Source organism: Mustela lutreola, chromosome X, assembly GCF_030435805.1.
Source record: "Mustela lutreola isolate mMusLut2 chromosome X, mMusLut2.pri, whole genome shotgun sequence".
Lineage (NCBI taxonomy): Eukaryota > Metazoa > Chordata > Mammalia > Carnivora > Mustelidae > Mustela > Mustela lutreola.
In genome coordinates, this window is record NC_081308.1 from 52,602,334 (window position 1) to 52,614,483 (window position 12,150).

The window sequence follows — 12,150 nt, forward strand, 5'->3', positions numbered from 1 at the left end:
ATCATAGTGACTGTAGTAAATAATACTGTGTATTATTGTATATTTATTTTATTATTTTTTATTAGAAATATGTATTATTAGCCCCAGGGTTACAGGTCTGTGAATTCTCAAGCTTATACACTTCCCAGCACTCACCATAGTACATACCTTCCCCAATGTCCACAACCCCACCACCCTCTCACTACACCCCTCCCCCCAGCAACCCTCAGTTTGTTTTGTGAGATTAAGAGTCTCTTATGGTTTGTCTCCCTCCCAATCCAATCTTTTTTTTTTTAAAAGGTTTTATTTATTTATTGGACAGACAGAGATCACAAGTAGGCAGAGAGGCAGGCAGAGAGAGAGGAGGAAGCAGGCTCCTCGCTGAGCAGAGAGCCCGATGTGGGGCTCGATCCCAGGACCCTGGAATCATGACCTGAGCCGAAGGCAGAGGCCTTAACTCACTGAGCTACCCAGGTGCCCTATATTATTATATATTTAAAGTTGCTAAAGCTTAAGAGTTCTTGGCACAAGAAAAAAATGTGTATGTTTGGTGATGGATGTTAACTAGTCTTAGGGTGATCATTTCACAACAGATAAAAATATGGAATTTTTATGTTGTACGCCTGAAACTAACATGTGTCCATTATATGTCAGTTTCTTTAAAAAGTTATTGATATTTATTTTTTAAAAATTATTTACTTATTTGACAGACAGAGATCACAAGTAGGCAGAGAGGCAGGCAGAGAGAGAGACAGGGAAGCAGGCTCCCTGCTGAGCAGAAAGCCCAATGCGGGTCTTGAACCCATAACCCTGGGATCATGACCTGAGCTAAAGACAGAGGCCTTAACCCACTGAACCAGCCAGGCACCCCAAAAGTAATTTATATTTTATTTTATTTTATTTTTTTTCTATAAACATATATTTTTATCCCCAGGGGTACAGGTCTGTGAATCACCAGGTTTACACACTTCACAGCACTCACCAAAGCACATACCCTCCCCAATGTCCATAATACCATCCCCTTCTCCCAAACCCCCTCCCCCCGGCAACCCTCAGTTTGTTTTGTGAGATTAAGAGTCACTTATGGTTTGTCTCCATCCCAATCCCATCTTGTTTCATTTATTCTTCTTCTACCCACTTAAGCCTCCATGTTGCATCACCACTTCCTCATATCAGGGAGATCATATGATAGTTGTCTTTCTCTGCTTGACTTATTTCGCTAAGCATGATACGCTCTAGTTCCATCCACGTTGTTGCAAATGGCAAGATTTCATTTCTTTTGATGGCTGCATAGTATTCCATTGTGTATATATACCACATCTTCTTGATCCATTCATCTGTTGATGGACATCTAGGTTCTTTCCATAGTTTGGCTATTGTGGACATTGCTGCTATAAACATTCGGGTGCATGTGTCCCTTTGGATCACTACATTTGTATCTTTAGGGTAAATACCCAATAGTGCAATTGCTGGGTCATAGGGCAGTTCTATTTTCAACATTTTGAGGAACCTCCATGCTGTTTTCCAGAGTGGCTGCACCAGCTTGCATTCCCACCAACAGTGTAGGAGGGTTCCCCTTTCTCCGCATCCTCGCCAGCATCTGTCATTTCCTGACTTGTTGATTTTAGCCATTCTGACTGGTGTGAGGTGATATCTCATTGTGGTTTTGATTTGTATTTCCCTGATGCCGAGTGATATGGAGCACTTTTTCATGTGTCTGTTCCCCATCTGGATGTCTTCTTTGCAGAAATGTCTGTTCATGTCTTCTGCCCATTTCTTGATTGGATTATTTGTTCTTTGGGTGTTGAGTTTGCTAAGTTCTTTATAGATTCTGGACACTAGTCCTTTATCTGATATGTCGTTTGCAAATATCTTCTCCCATTCTGTCAGTTGTCTTTTGATTTTGTTAACTGTTTCCTTTGCTGTGCAAAAGCTTTTGATCTTGATGAAATCCCAGTAGTTCATTTTTTCCCTTGCTTCCCTTGCCTTTTGCGTTGTTCCTAGGAAGATATTGCTGCGGCTGAGGTCGAAGAGGTTGCTGCCCGTGTTCTCCTCAAGGATTTTGATGGATTCCTTTCGTACATTGAGGTCCTTCATCCATTTTGAGTCTATTTTTGTGTGTGGTGTAAGGAAATGGTCCAATTTCATTTTTCTGCATGTGGCTGTCCAATTTTCCCAGCACCATTTATTGAAAAGGCTGTCTTTTTTCCATTGGACATTCTTTCCTGCTTTGTCGAAGATTAGTTGACCATAGATTTGAGGGTCTATTTCTGGGCTCTCTATTCTGTTCCATTGATCTATGTGTCTGTTTTTGTGCCAGTACCATGTTGTCTTGATGATGACAGCTTTGTAATAGAGCTTGAAGTCCGGAATTGTGATGCCACCAACGTTGGCTTTCTTTTTCAATATCCCTTTGGCTATTCGAGGTCTTTTCTGGTTCCATATAAATTTTAGAATTATTTGTTCCATTTCTTTGAAAAAGATGGATGGTACTTTGATAGGAATTGCATTAAATGTGTAGATTGCTTTAGGTAGCATAGACATTTTCACAATATTTATTCTTCCAATCCAGGAGCATGGAACATTTTTCCATTTCTTTGTGTCTTCCTCAATTTCTTTCATGAGTACTTTATAGTTTTCTGAGTATAGATTCTGTGTCTCTTTGGTTAGGTTTATTCCTAGGTATCTTATGGTTTTGGATGCAATTGTAAATGGGATTGACTCCTTAATATCTCTTTCTTCTGTCTTGCTGTTGGTGTAGAGAAATGCAACTGATTTCTGTGCATTGATTTTATATCCTGACACTTTACTGAATTCCTGTATAAGTTCTAGCAGTTTTGGAGTGGAGTCTTTTGGGTTTTCCACATATAGTAGATGATGTAATTTATATTTTAAAGAGAAAGACTAGGGCACCTGGGTGGCTCAGTCAGTTAAGCGTCTGCCTTCGGTTGAGGTCTTGATTTCAGGGTCTTGGAATGAACCCTGGCATCAGGCTCCCAGCTCAGCAGAGAGCTGGCTTCTCCCTCTGCCCCTCCTCCCACTTGTTCTCTCCGTCTCTCTCTCAAATAAATAAAATCTTAAAAAAAAAAAAAAAAGTAAAGAGAAAGACCAAAACAAAGTCTGGAAGAATGTGAATCGCTGTGTTAAATAGTGAAGAAAAATAAACATTAACAGTGCTTAACTGCAGAGCATTAGAGAGTGGGTGATTTTTTTTTCTCTCTTACATAAGTATTTCTTGGTTGGTTGAAAGATTGACAGTGAACATTTGTTACTTTTAAAATTAAGAAGAAAAAGCTGTTTCTATTTTGAGAAGAGCCTCTTTGAAATGTATAATTAAAAGAAATAAAATGCCTGTAGAGTTAGGCAACAGGAGAGAATGGTCTTGGTGAGGGGCCCCCTTTCCCATAATCTTAGGAAGTGAGCAGACCCCCTGATGTCCCTGTGTGTGTTCCCCTGCAGTAATACGGCCACTTATATTTTCTCTAATCTTATTTTTCTATGTAAAATGTGGTATCATTGCAATCATTTTTTCTTTCTGGTTTGATTTTCAGGAAGATTTTGACGTCAATCACTTTGTGTCTGACTGTAGGAAGCATGTCCAGCTGGAGGAACTAAGAGGAGATCTAGAACTCTACTATAAACTTCTTAAAATAGCCATGGTCGAGCTCATCAACAAGGATTATGCAGATTTTGTCAACCTTTCCACAAACTTGGTAAACCTGAAATTCACAAGTCCTACACACACACACACACACACACACACTTTCTCTCTCCTTCATATTTTTAAAAGGGCAGAGTTTTTAGAAACCTTTCAGTTGATTACCCCACCAACCCCACCAGAAACTTGAAGAAATTACCAATTTCATTAATAAAAGAACTAAACTTTTGGGAATACATTTTTTTGTTTGTTTTAGTTTTTATTCATTTAAGGTTGCTCTAGTTTGATTATGTTTCAAATTCATTAGTCAACAGTGAAAAGTAAAGGATAATAATACCCAAGGGGTTGTTTTATTAGTAGCTAAGTGATTACCCTGAAGTCTTCCTTGATTTAGACTAATTTGTAGGAGCAAATGTCCACCACTCTTACAATGTTTAATTTACTCCCAGGTATATGTTAGCCAGAGCTAAGTTGAGGGAACATTGGCCAATATTTATATTTTAAAAGTTTGGTTTTATAACAATATAAGAATGATTTGCAGTGAGCTTATCAATTGTTTGTAAAAGCCGTTTAGAAATGTTGAATTTTGTTACTTGGCAGAAAAGTCTCCTTGTTGATGCTTCATTTTGTTTTAAATCTGTTTGTCCAGAGAAGCACAGAAAGTTGCAGCTCCGTGGGAATGTCAAGAAGCATTAAAATTAATGATGCACATTTGCTTTTGGGAAATATGCCACTAAGATAAATATCCCAATAGGATTAAAAACCTAGAAAATTTACTTCTGTTTAATTTCTATTTTTCTCAAGGCTTATTTTTTTTTAAAAGATTTTATTTATTTATTTGACAGAGAGAAATCACAAGTAGGCAGAGAGGCAGGCAGAGAGAGAGAGAGAGGAGGAAGCAGGCTCTCTGCTGAGCAGAGAGCCCGATGCGGGACTCGATCCAAGGACCCTGAGATCATGACCTGAGCCGAAGGCAGCGGCTTAACCCACTGAGCCACCCAGGCGCCCTTTCTCAAGGCTTATAATAATGTTTAAGAGAGACGTAGCCCATCAGACTTTCACATCAGCTGGCTGAGTATCATCAATTACAGACAGAGAACTGTTCACCTTATGTGAAAATTTTTCACATTCATTTAAAATGAAATGAAAAGGCAAATTGTTCTTAAGGAAAATTTCGTTTCTCATGACTTCCCTTATTTTTATAGTTTCATGTATTTCAACAGATTTTTTTCATATTCTATGAACAACATTAATGGCCAAATAACACTTCTCTTGTTTAGCTAGTTATGTAGCAAAATACGGTTGTGCCAAAAAAACAACTTAAATCTGGTACTGCTTTGATCGTTAAATAGATACGTCACTATTACTCCTTATCGTGATGTGTTTGTGCCAACCTGGTTTTGCCTTTAGGTTGGCATGGACAAAGCCCTCAATCAACTTTCTGTGCCTTTGGGACAGTTACGAGAAGTTCTGGTAAGTCCCCAATTAATGAAAACAGCCTGCTGTGACGCCTGTTGTCCTCATCGGCTTTTCTCTAAGAATTCTATTCATCTGTTAGTTTGGTGGTACTGGTGGTTGTATTTTAACGGTTCATGATTATAATATTCACCTTCAGGAGAATTGTAAATGATTTTGTTTTTGCATATGCTAAAAACCTAAAAAAACATGTTCGATTTGAAGAAGACATATTCTCAGAGTAGACAACCTTAAAATGTCAGGGGAGAGGAAGCATATTTCCAAATTCAACTTATTAATGCCACTTTGGTCATATGTAAGTGGTTTCTAACTTATGAATGACTTGTATTTTAACAGTTTGTGATCTTGTAAATATCTCCCCCACACACACGTAATCTACGTGTGGTTAGGTTCCTGGGCTTATCTACAAAAACTGTGTAATCCCTAATGGAACTGAAGGATAATGTAAATAAAATGTCATACTTAATAAATGTTACATTTGCATGTTCTCTCAGAAAAATCTCTGTTGTGGGAATGGGACTCCCCACCTCTAAGCCATTGGGAATAGGAACTCCACCTGGGTGAACAGTGGAGGGAGAGTTGTGGCATCACTTCTAACAGAAAACTGTGCTGCCCTGTCTCCCCCCCCCCGCCCCCCCCCCGTCTGTGTCTGGTGCCCTGACTTCCGGCCTCTGTCCGTTCTGATGCCCTGTCGTAAACTTGTCATAAACGACACCATCCTTCCTTGTGTGTCTCCTCTAGCTTGAGTGGCCTCGTGCATCCCTCCCCTAAGACAGTGCCTGCATCCTAGAGAGAATATAAGGAGAACATAATTTAAGGGAAGACACAGTACATGGTTAGAACCAAGAAAAATGCAGAGTAACGGAAATATCAGTGCTGAGAAGCCTAGGGGAGGGGCAGGCAGGAAAGAGTTCGTGAAAGAGGTAAAAATCTTGAGTTGTGCCTTGAGGTAGCCAATACTTTCCATGATTTATGTCTCATTTGAATTTTACAAAATCTTGTTAAAGGTACTTTTCCTTGGAATGGAAGGGATTTTCGTGGTCCGCTGTTGGATTCCACACCAGCCACTGTGGGGCTCTCCCACTGCCTCCTTGGTGTGTGTGCCTCTTCCTCCCGGGGCCTCATAGTGGTGTTGTTTCCCAAGCCTAGCCTTCCTTTGGCCTCCCACTCTTCTCTCGAACCCTCTCCCCGGAGGCAGATTTGCTCTACTCAAACAGGCTCCCGTCCCGCCTCACCCCCTGCCATCACCGTATCCCCTCCCTTTTCCATGGCCTGTCTTTATGGCCACTTTGGTCCTGCTCAGCCACAGGCCTGACCTGCCTTTCTGGTCCCAACTCTGAAGCTATTCTGTGAGATTCTCAGACCACTGAGGGATACGACTATATCTGTCTTCATTGTATCCCTGTGGGCTGCCACAATACTGACGTCCAGGAGGTGTTTCATAATGTTGATGGAGTGAATTAATTCACCTTCCTGTGGAATTTTTGTGATATGCCTACTTCATTCTAGTTGTTTCTGTTAACCTTTGTTTTGGCCCTAATTCCTAATTATCTCTTTATTCATTAGCTTCTGGACATGTTTCTCCACCTCTGCGCTCTGTCTTTTTCTGGTCTTCTGTTCTTCATTCTTGATTCCTGGTATTTCCATACCCACATTTCATCATCATGCATCAGTGCTTTGACATTCTCTCGTTCTCCAAAATATGCAGAATCTAAAGACCTCATCTCAGTGAAGTTGGCCCTCCATTCATTCCTATTTCTGCTTCTCTCCAGAAGGAAGCCTGCAGTGCACATGGCTGTGTGCCTGTCTGACCCTGCCCCTGAGTGTGTCTGCACTTACATCTGCTCCCCATTCCCTCCCCACCTCGGCAGCTGTGTACACATGGCTTTCAGAGTCCGATTCGAGCCCCGTCGCATTTCCAGACTCTCCTGTACTTTGCTTCATATTATCTGTTCTCCATTCTAAGCCCCCTCATCCCCATAACTTTCACTGTATATGTGTCATTCTTCTTCTGGCCATGTGACCCTGCCTTCGTGTCATTATGCCCCCAGATCAGAGTTCCCTAAACAGTAACTGTGTCTGGTATATCTTTTTTTTTGTCAATATCTGCATAGTACTAGTGCACAGGTATTAAGTTCTGTGGAATTGAATGAGATGTAGGAACTTGATAATGTGACAAAACAATGTCTGTAATACGTTTTCTTTATTATTCTTTTAAAGAGTCTCAGGTCATCTGTCAGTTAAGGAATTTGGGCAGTAGATGAACGAATGTGTAAACAAGAGGACATAAGGAAGAAAAAGGTACCCTCCAGTAGATTTCTTATGCTGCATGCCAGTTGAAGCCTTCTCCTCTTGTCTCTGCGAACTTGTCAGCACTATTCAGCTTTTTTTCAAAGCTCTCATGCATGTGCATTTTATGCATTATGTCACATTATCTACCTGAAATAATAAGACAGAATTTTAGAGGTACCCACACGATCTCAAGATCACCCACTTTTTCCAGAACAAGAAACAGTGATAACTGTTGTCGGTGCAGCACTTGACATTTAACGACTGTATAAATTGTCAGCGGCCCTGTAAAGAAAATAGGCCTATATTAGAGACTAGGGGAGAAGTGGGCTTTCCAAAGCAAACTCAGGATTCTGCCGTAGGTTTGTTGTTATTTTCTGATCCTGTGTTCTTTATGTTCTGGTGTTCACTTTAATTTTTTCGATTCCCAATAGTTAGCATGCGGTTTTGGCTTAGTTTCAGGTGTGTGAGACAGGCAACGGCTCTGTACATCTGAGGGCTCACCCTGGGAGTGTGCCCCTTAGTGCTATCTCCAGTTTCAAGTGTCCCCGATGTTATTCATGTTCATAACGATGTAGGGGCACAGCGGGCATTGGGAGTCTGGGCTTCTGACTCTCGCCTGCTGCTCTTTACAATGTTTTCTATGTGTATTATTAGCATATTTGTTAAAATCTCAGTGGGGAGAAAGCCTGTTTGAGGGACCTTCTGTTTAATTCGCCACTGGATCTCCCCACAGTTTTTATCCAAAGAATGCTTGTCATGCGCTTCCAGACAAAACAGTAAGCTTTATGAGAGCAGGGTGTATTTCTTGCTTTATTTTCTCGTGTCCCCCTCCTCCCCCACCCCCCGTCGGAATGAATGTCGAGCTCCCAGCGGTGTTCAGTAATTATTTATTGAATGGATGACTTTGTATCTTTTTGTTCTTTAAGGATGAGAGTTTTCATAATGTTCCTCAACCTCTTTGATAATATTTGTAGTGTAAAAGGTCTTTATGATTTGGTGCTTGGGCATATAGGTATATGCACATGTAAACTGAGAGGGTCAGTACGATCGGAAGCCAAAGTTAAAATATGAATAAAGGGCCATAAGAAAACAAATGGAGGGGTGCCTGGTGGCTCAGTTGGTTAAACGTCCGACTCTTGATTTTGGCTCAGGTCATGATCTCAGGGTCATGAGATTGAGCCCCGCATTGAGCTCTGTGCTCAGCAGCATGTCTGCTCGAGATTCTCTCTCTCCCTCTGCCCCTCCCCTGCATGTGCACATGCAGTTTCTCTCTCTCTCAAATAAACAAATCTTTTTAAAAAAATAGGAAAGAAATGCCCATAGAAAGATTCAGGATGGGGAAAAGAAGAAATAAGAGTATGGAATATGAGAAAGCAAAGTCTAGGTTTTTTTTTTTCTCTATAAACTTGCAATAGAATATGGAAGTATGCTTATTCTAGAATCAAGATTTGAATTCTTGAGAATTCTGTGTTTCATAGATATATGCAAAATATAGCATGCCCTATATATTTGAAGTTAACTTTTGGTCTTATATTTCTCGCATATAGCATGGGAAATAAAGATGATTAAGAGTAAAGATGGTGACGTTTTTTGTTTGCTTAATTTTTATTTTTATAGATGTGTGTGTTGAGGCTTATACAAGTTATTTGATCAGTTGAAAAGATTGAAAAAATCTTAAATTCACAAAGTTCTAAAGAAACCTCTGCACTAGAAGCAAGCAGGTAAGCATTTTTTTTTTTAACTAAGTAGCACAGCACATAAATTAATACTTCACATCCAGTCTAATTAGGCGGGGACGGCTTAGTTAGAATTCATTTATGAACAAGAAGAAAATCTAGGTTTGTGGCTAGAATTTAGCTCCAGGAGAGTGGAGAGCATGAAATGGTGAAATCTATAACACGTTCCTATAAACCCTTTGGTTATAGACCACAGTTCCAACACGTCATTATGCTTGCAGTGGAAAAGTATATTTGGAATCACCTTCCCTGAGGACTAGCAAAGTCCTGTTGATCTTTAAGGCATACCTACCATTCATCTTGGTTTTTCTCCATCTCATTTTTTTTCCTAGACATGCCCAGAGTATTGCCATTGATGTATTTTGCACCAGCATTATATTATTATGAAACAGTATAGGACACATCCAGTTGAAATTTACAAACAGGAAAGAAAAAGCTTAGGAAATAGGAAAAAGATGATGGCTCTCTTTGTTATACTGTGATTGTCTTGTTCCCTTCCTGGTGTGAATTTTCAGTCAGCCAGGGTAGATGAGTGACTCAGAAAATGAGTAGTTAGGTCCTGTCAGCACCGTGAGATGCACAGTGGTGCAGTGGGAGTAGCCCGGGCTGGTCCTGCACATACCAGCTGGGCTGCCTGCGTCAAGGTCGCCTGGTGCCCTGCGTGCTCTGTTGTGTGAGGCTAACAGTCCCTCCCCCTGCAGGCTGAGTTAGGTTTCTAAATTTTAGGAATTAAGGTTTTAGATTTGGAAGGAACTTGAGAGACCATATGCTCCACATGTCTCATGATGGAGATTAAGAACGGACACATCCCAAAGGAAGCGATTCTCTGGTCCTAGGTGTCTGCCCCCTTTCACATCAAGGCATTCAACTAAGTGGTCAGCCTCCACTGTGCTTGTGTCTCTAGCCCGTAGCACTCGTGCTTCTGCCCCCGTTCGTCCACACTTAGCAGACAGTCTGTACGCGGTCCTTCTGCAGCCCGTGTGTCTCCAGCGGCTCTGCTTCGCTGCGGCCCTTGGCAGCGCCTGCAGCCCCTCCAGCCATGTCCACGTTCGGCCCCTGGGGAGCTGGCCCTCCAGTGTTCTTCCCGTCTTTGCTGTTGCTGCTGTGCTCCTCGGATAGAAACACCTCGGTGAGCTCTGTGTCTACAATCCTGTCCCTTTGCAACACTGTCCTTGATAAACAGACATTGTGCGCTTTCTTGCTCAGAATTACCTTGGAGGACTTTTTTCTCCAGAAGAGCAGCTCTGAGCTCTAGAGTCAGGAAAGCCAGAGCAGCGTCATCGCACGGTTAATCCATCATGCTCTGCCAGGCCCAGAAATGCTGAGATAAGGATTAATAGGAAATGCGCATGGGATCAGTCAGTAGAGGTTGGGATTAGTGCTAGCCTTCCCTCCACACCAGTTCTGATGCTCTGGGACGGGGCACACCGTGACAGGTCTCCAGACATTTTGGGTTTCCTTACAGTGTGTTTCCTCACTACCTGACTGCCCATCCTCAGATGTGGGATGCCTCATAGAGCCCAGCAGGGGCTTTGGGGCCTTTGTTGTGTTTTGTTTTGTTTTGTTTCTTTCACTGTTCAGCTTCCTTTTGAATGGGGTTGACACTTTCTAATGTGGGGGGCAAGAGGGAAATGTATCCAGATCACTTGATGGCAGATGCACTGTGAGTGATTTCTCACCAGCTCCCGGAGCACCGAGCTTGCTCTTTCTGCCGTTGGGTAAATGTAAACTTGGAGTCTGTTGCTCTGAGCGATTTCCCAAGTTGCTGCTAGGCGGTCAGTTTTAGCTGATTGAGCAGACAGCAGTAGTTGGTATTGGGGAGGTACTTGGGAGGGAGAATGAGGCAGGCGGAGAAGAAGAGGGGGATTCGGGTATGAACGGTAGGACAGGGCAAGAGAGAGGAGGGGGTTAGAGAATGGGAGAAGAAGGGAGAAGAAGGGCACGAATGGGAGAGCCCGAGGAACGTGGTGGAAACATGCAGTTGTACCCACACTGACCTAAAATAGCTCCATCCCCTTGCCTGGGCCCTGTGGCCCGGGCCAGGCTGCGTCGGTGGCTTCTCCGACCTCCCCACTCCTCACTCCTCGCACCTGGGGCCTGCTTCACAGACAGTTTGTCCTGAAAATTGATGGCATGCAGGTGCAGGTGCCTGAGCGCTCTAAGGCATGGGGGGCGGTGGGGGTGGCAGGTTTTAACTTTGGGAATTACACTTCTCAAATTGTCTCTACTAGCCCTCTCTGGACTAGAGAGATTTTGGAGAAAATTGCCACAGAATTTAACCAGTTACAGTTTCATGCTGTTCAGAGCAAAGGCATGCCTCTTCTGGACAAAGTAAGACCAGTAAGTGTTGGTTTCGATTTTCAATTTGCTGTTTGCGAATTTCCTGGATGATTTTGGTTTGACCTAGCATTGCCCCCTGATAATTGCTACTCTACAGGATTTTGAATCTAGCTTTGAATTTTTTTTTTTCAGTGTCTCTAGCTTGGAACCCTGCTTCCATTATGTCACACTAGATAGATTTTGTGTAAAGACACAAGCGTAGTCTCCAAACTGTGCAAGTACAATTAATTCTGAATTTCATGTAACTTGACACATCATATGATGTAGTCAGAGTTCATTTATCCAAAGCCCTTGACTGGGTTTAAATGCACGTTTGTCCGAATTACTCCGTAGCTTAAGAGGCAAATAACTTTTTGTATTTCAGTAATTGTCTAAACTTCACTTTGATGAAGCCAACTTACTTTCAAAGAAATCATAGGGAGGGGACGCCTCAGTGTCTCAGTCAGTTAAGCCACTGCCTCTGGCTTAGGTCATGATCCCAGGGTCCTGGGATTGAGTCCCAGCTTGGGCTCCTTGCTTGGCAGGAAGCCTGCTTCTCTTTCTGCCTGTGCCTCCTTGTGTGCTTGTGCTCTCTCTCGACAAATAAATAAATAAAAACCTTATTAAAAAAAGAAAGAACGAAAGCAATCATGGGGAGAAGAGATTGATTGTTATTCTCTAGGAAATGTT

General features: G+C 42.1%; 1 protein-coding gene across 2 annotated transcripts in view; it reads left to right on the forward strand.

Annotated features, from left to right (window-relative positions):
• LOC131820771 (conserved oligomeric Golgi complex subunit 2-like) overlaps nucleotides 1-12,150 on the forward strand; it is a 47,976-nt gene that overhangs the window by 19,948 nt on the left and 15,878 nt on the right. For both annotated transcript variants that reach the window (XR_009349776.1, XM_059156489.1), the window contains exons 2-3: nucleotides 3,531-3,692; nucleotides 5,048-5,110. Coding sequence is in view for 1 of the 2 variants with exons in the window: in XM_059156489.1 (XP_059012472.1) it covers nucleotides 3,531-3,692; nucleotides 5,048-5,110 (225 nt within the window). In the remaining variant the exon portion in view is untranslated. The remainder of the gene's footprint in view (nucleotides 1-3,530; nucleotides 3,693-5,047; nucleotides 5,111-12,150) is intronic.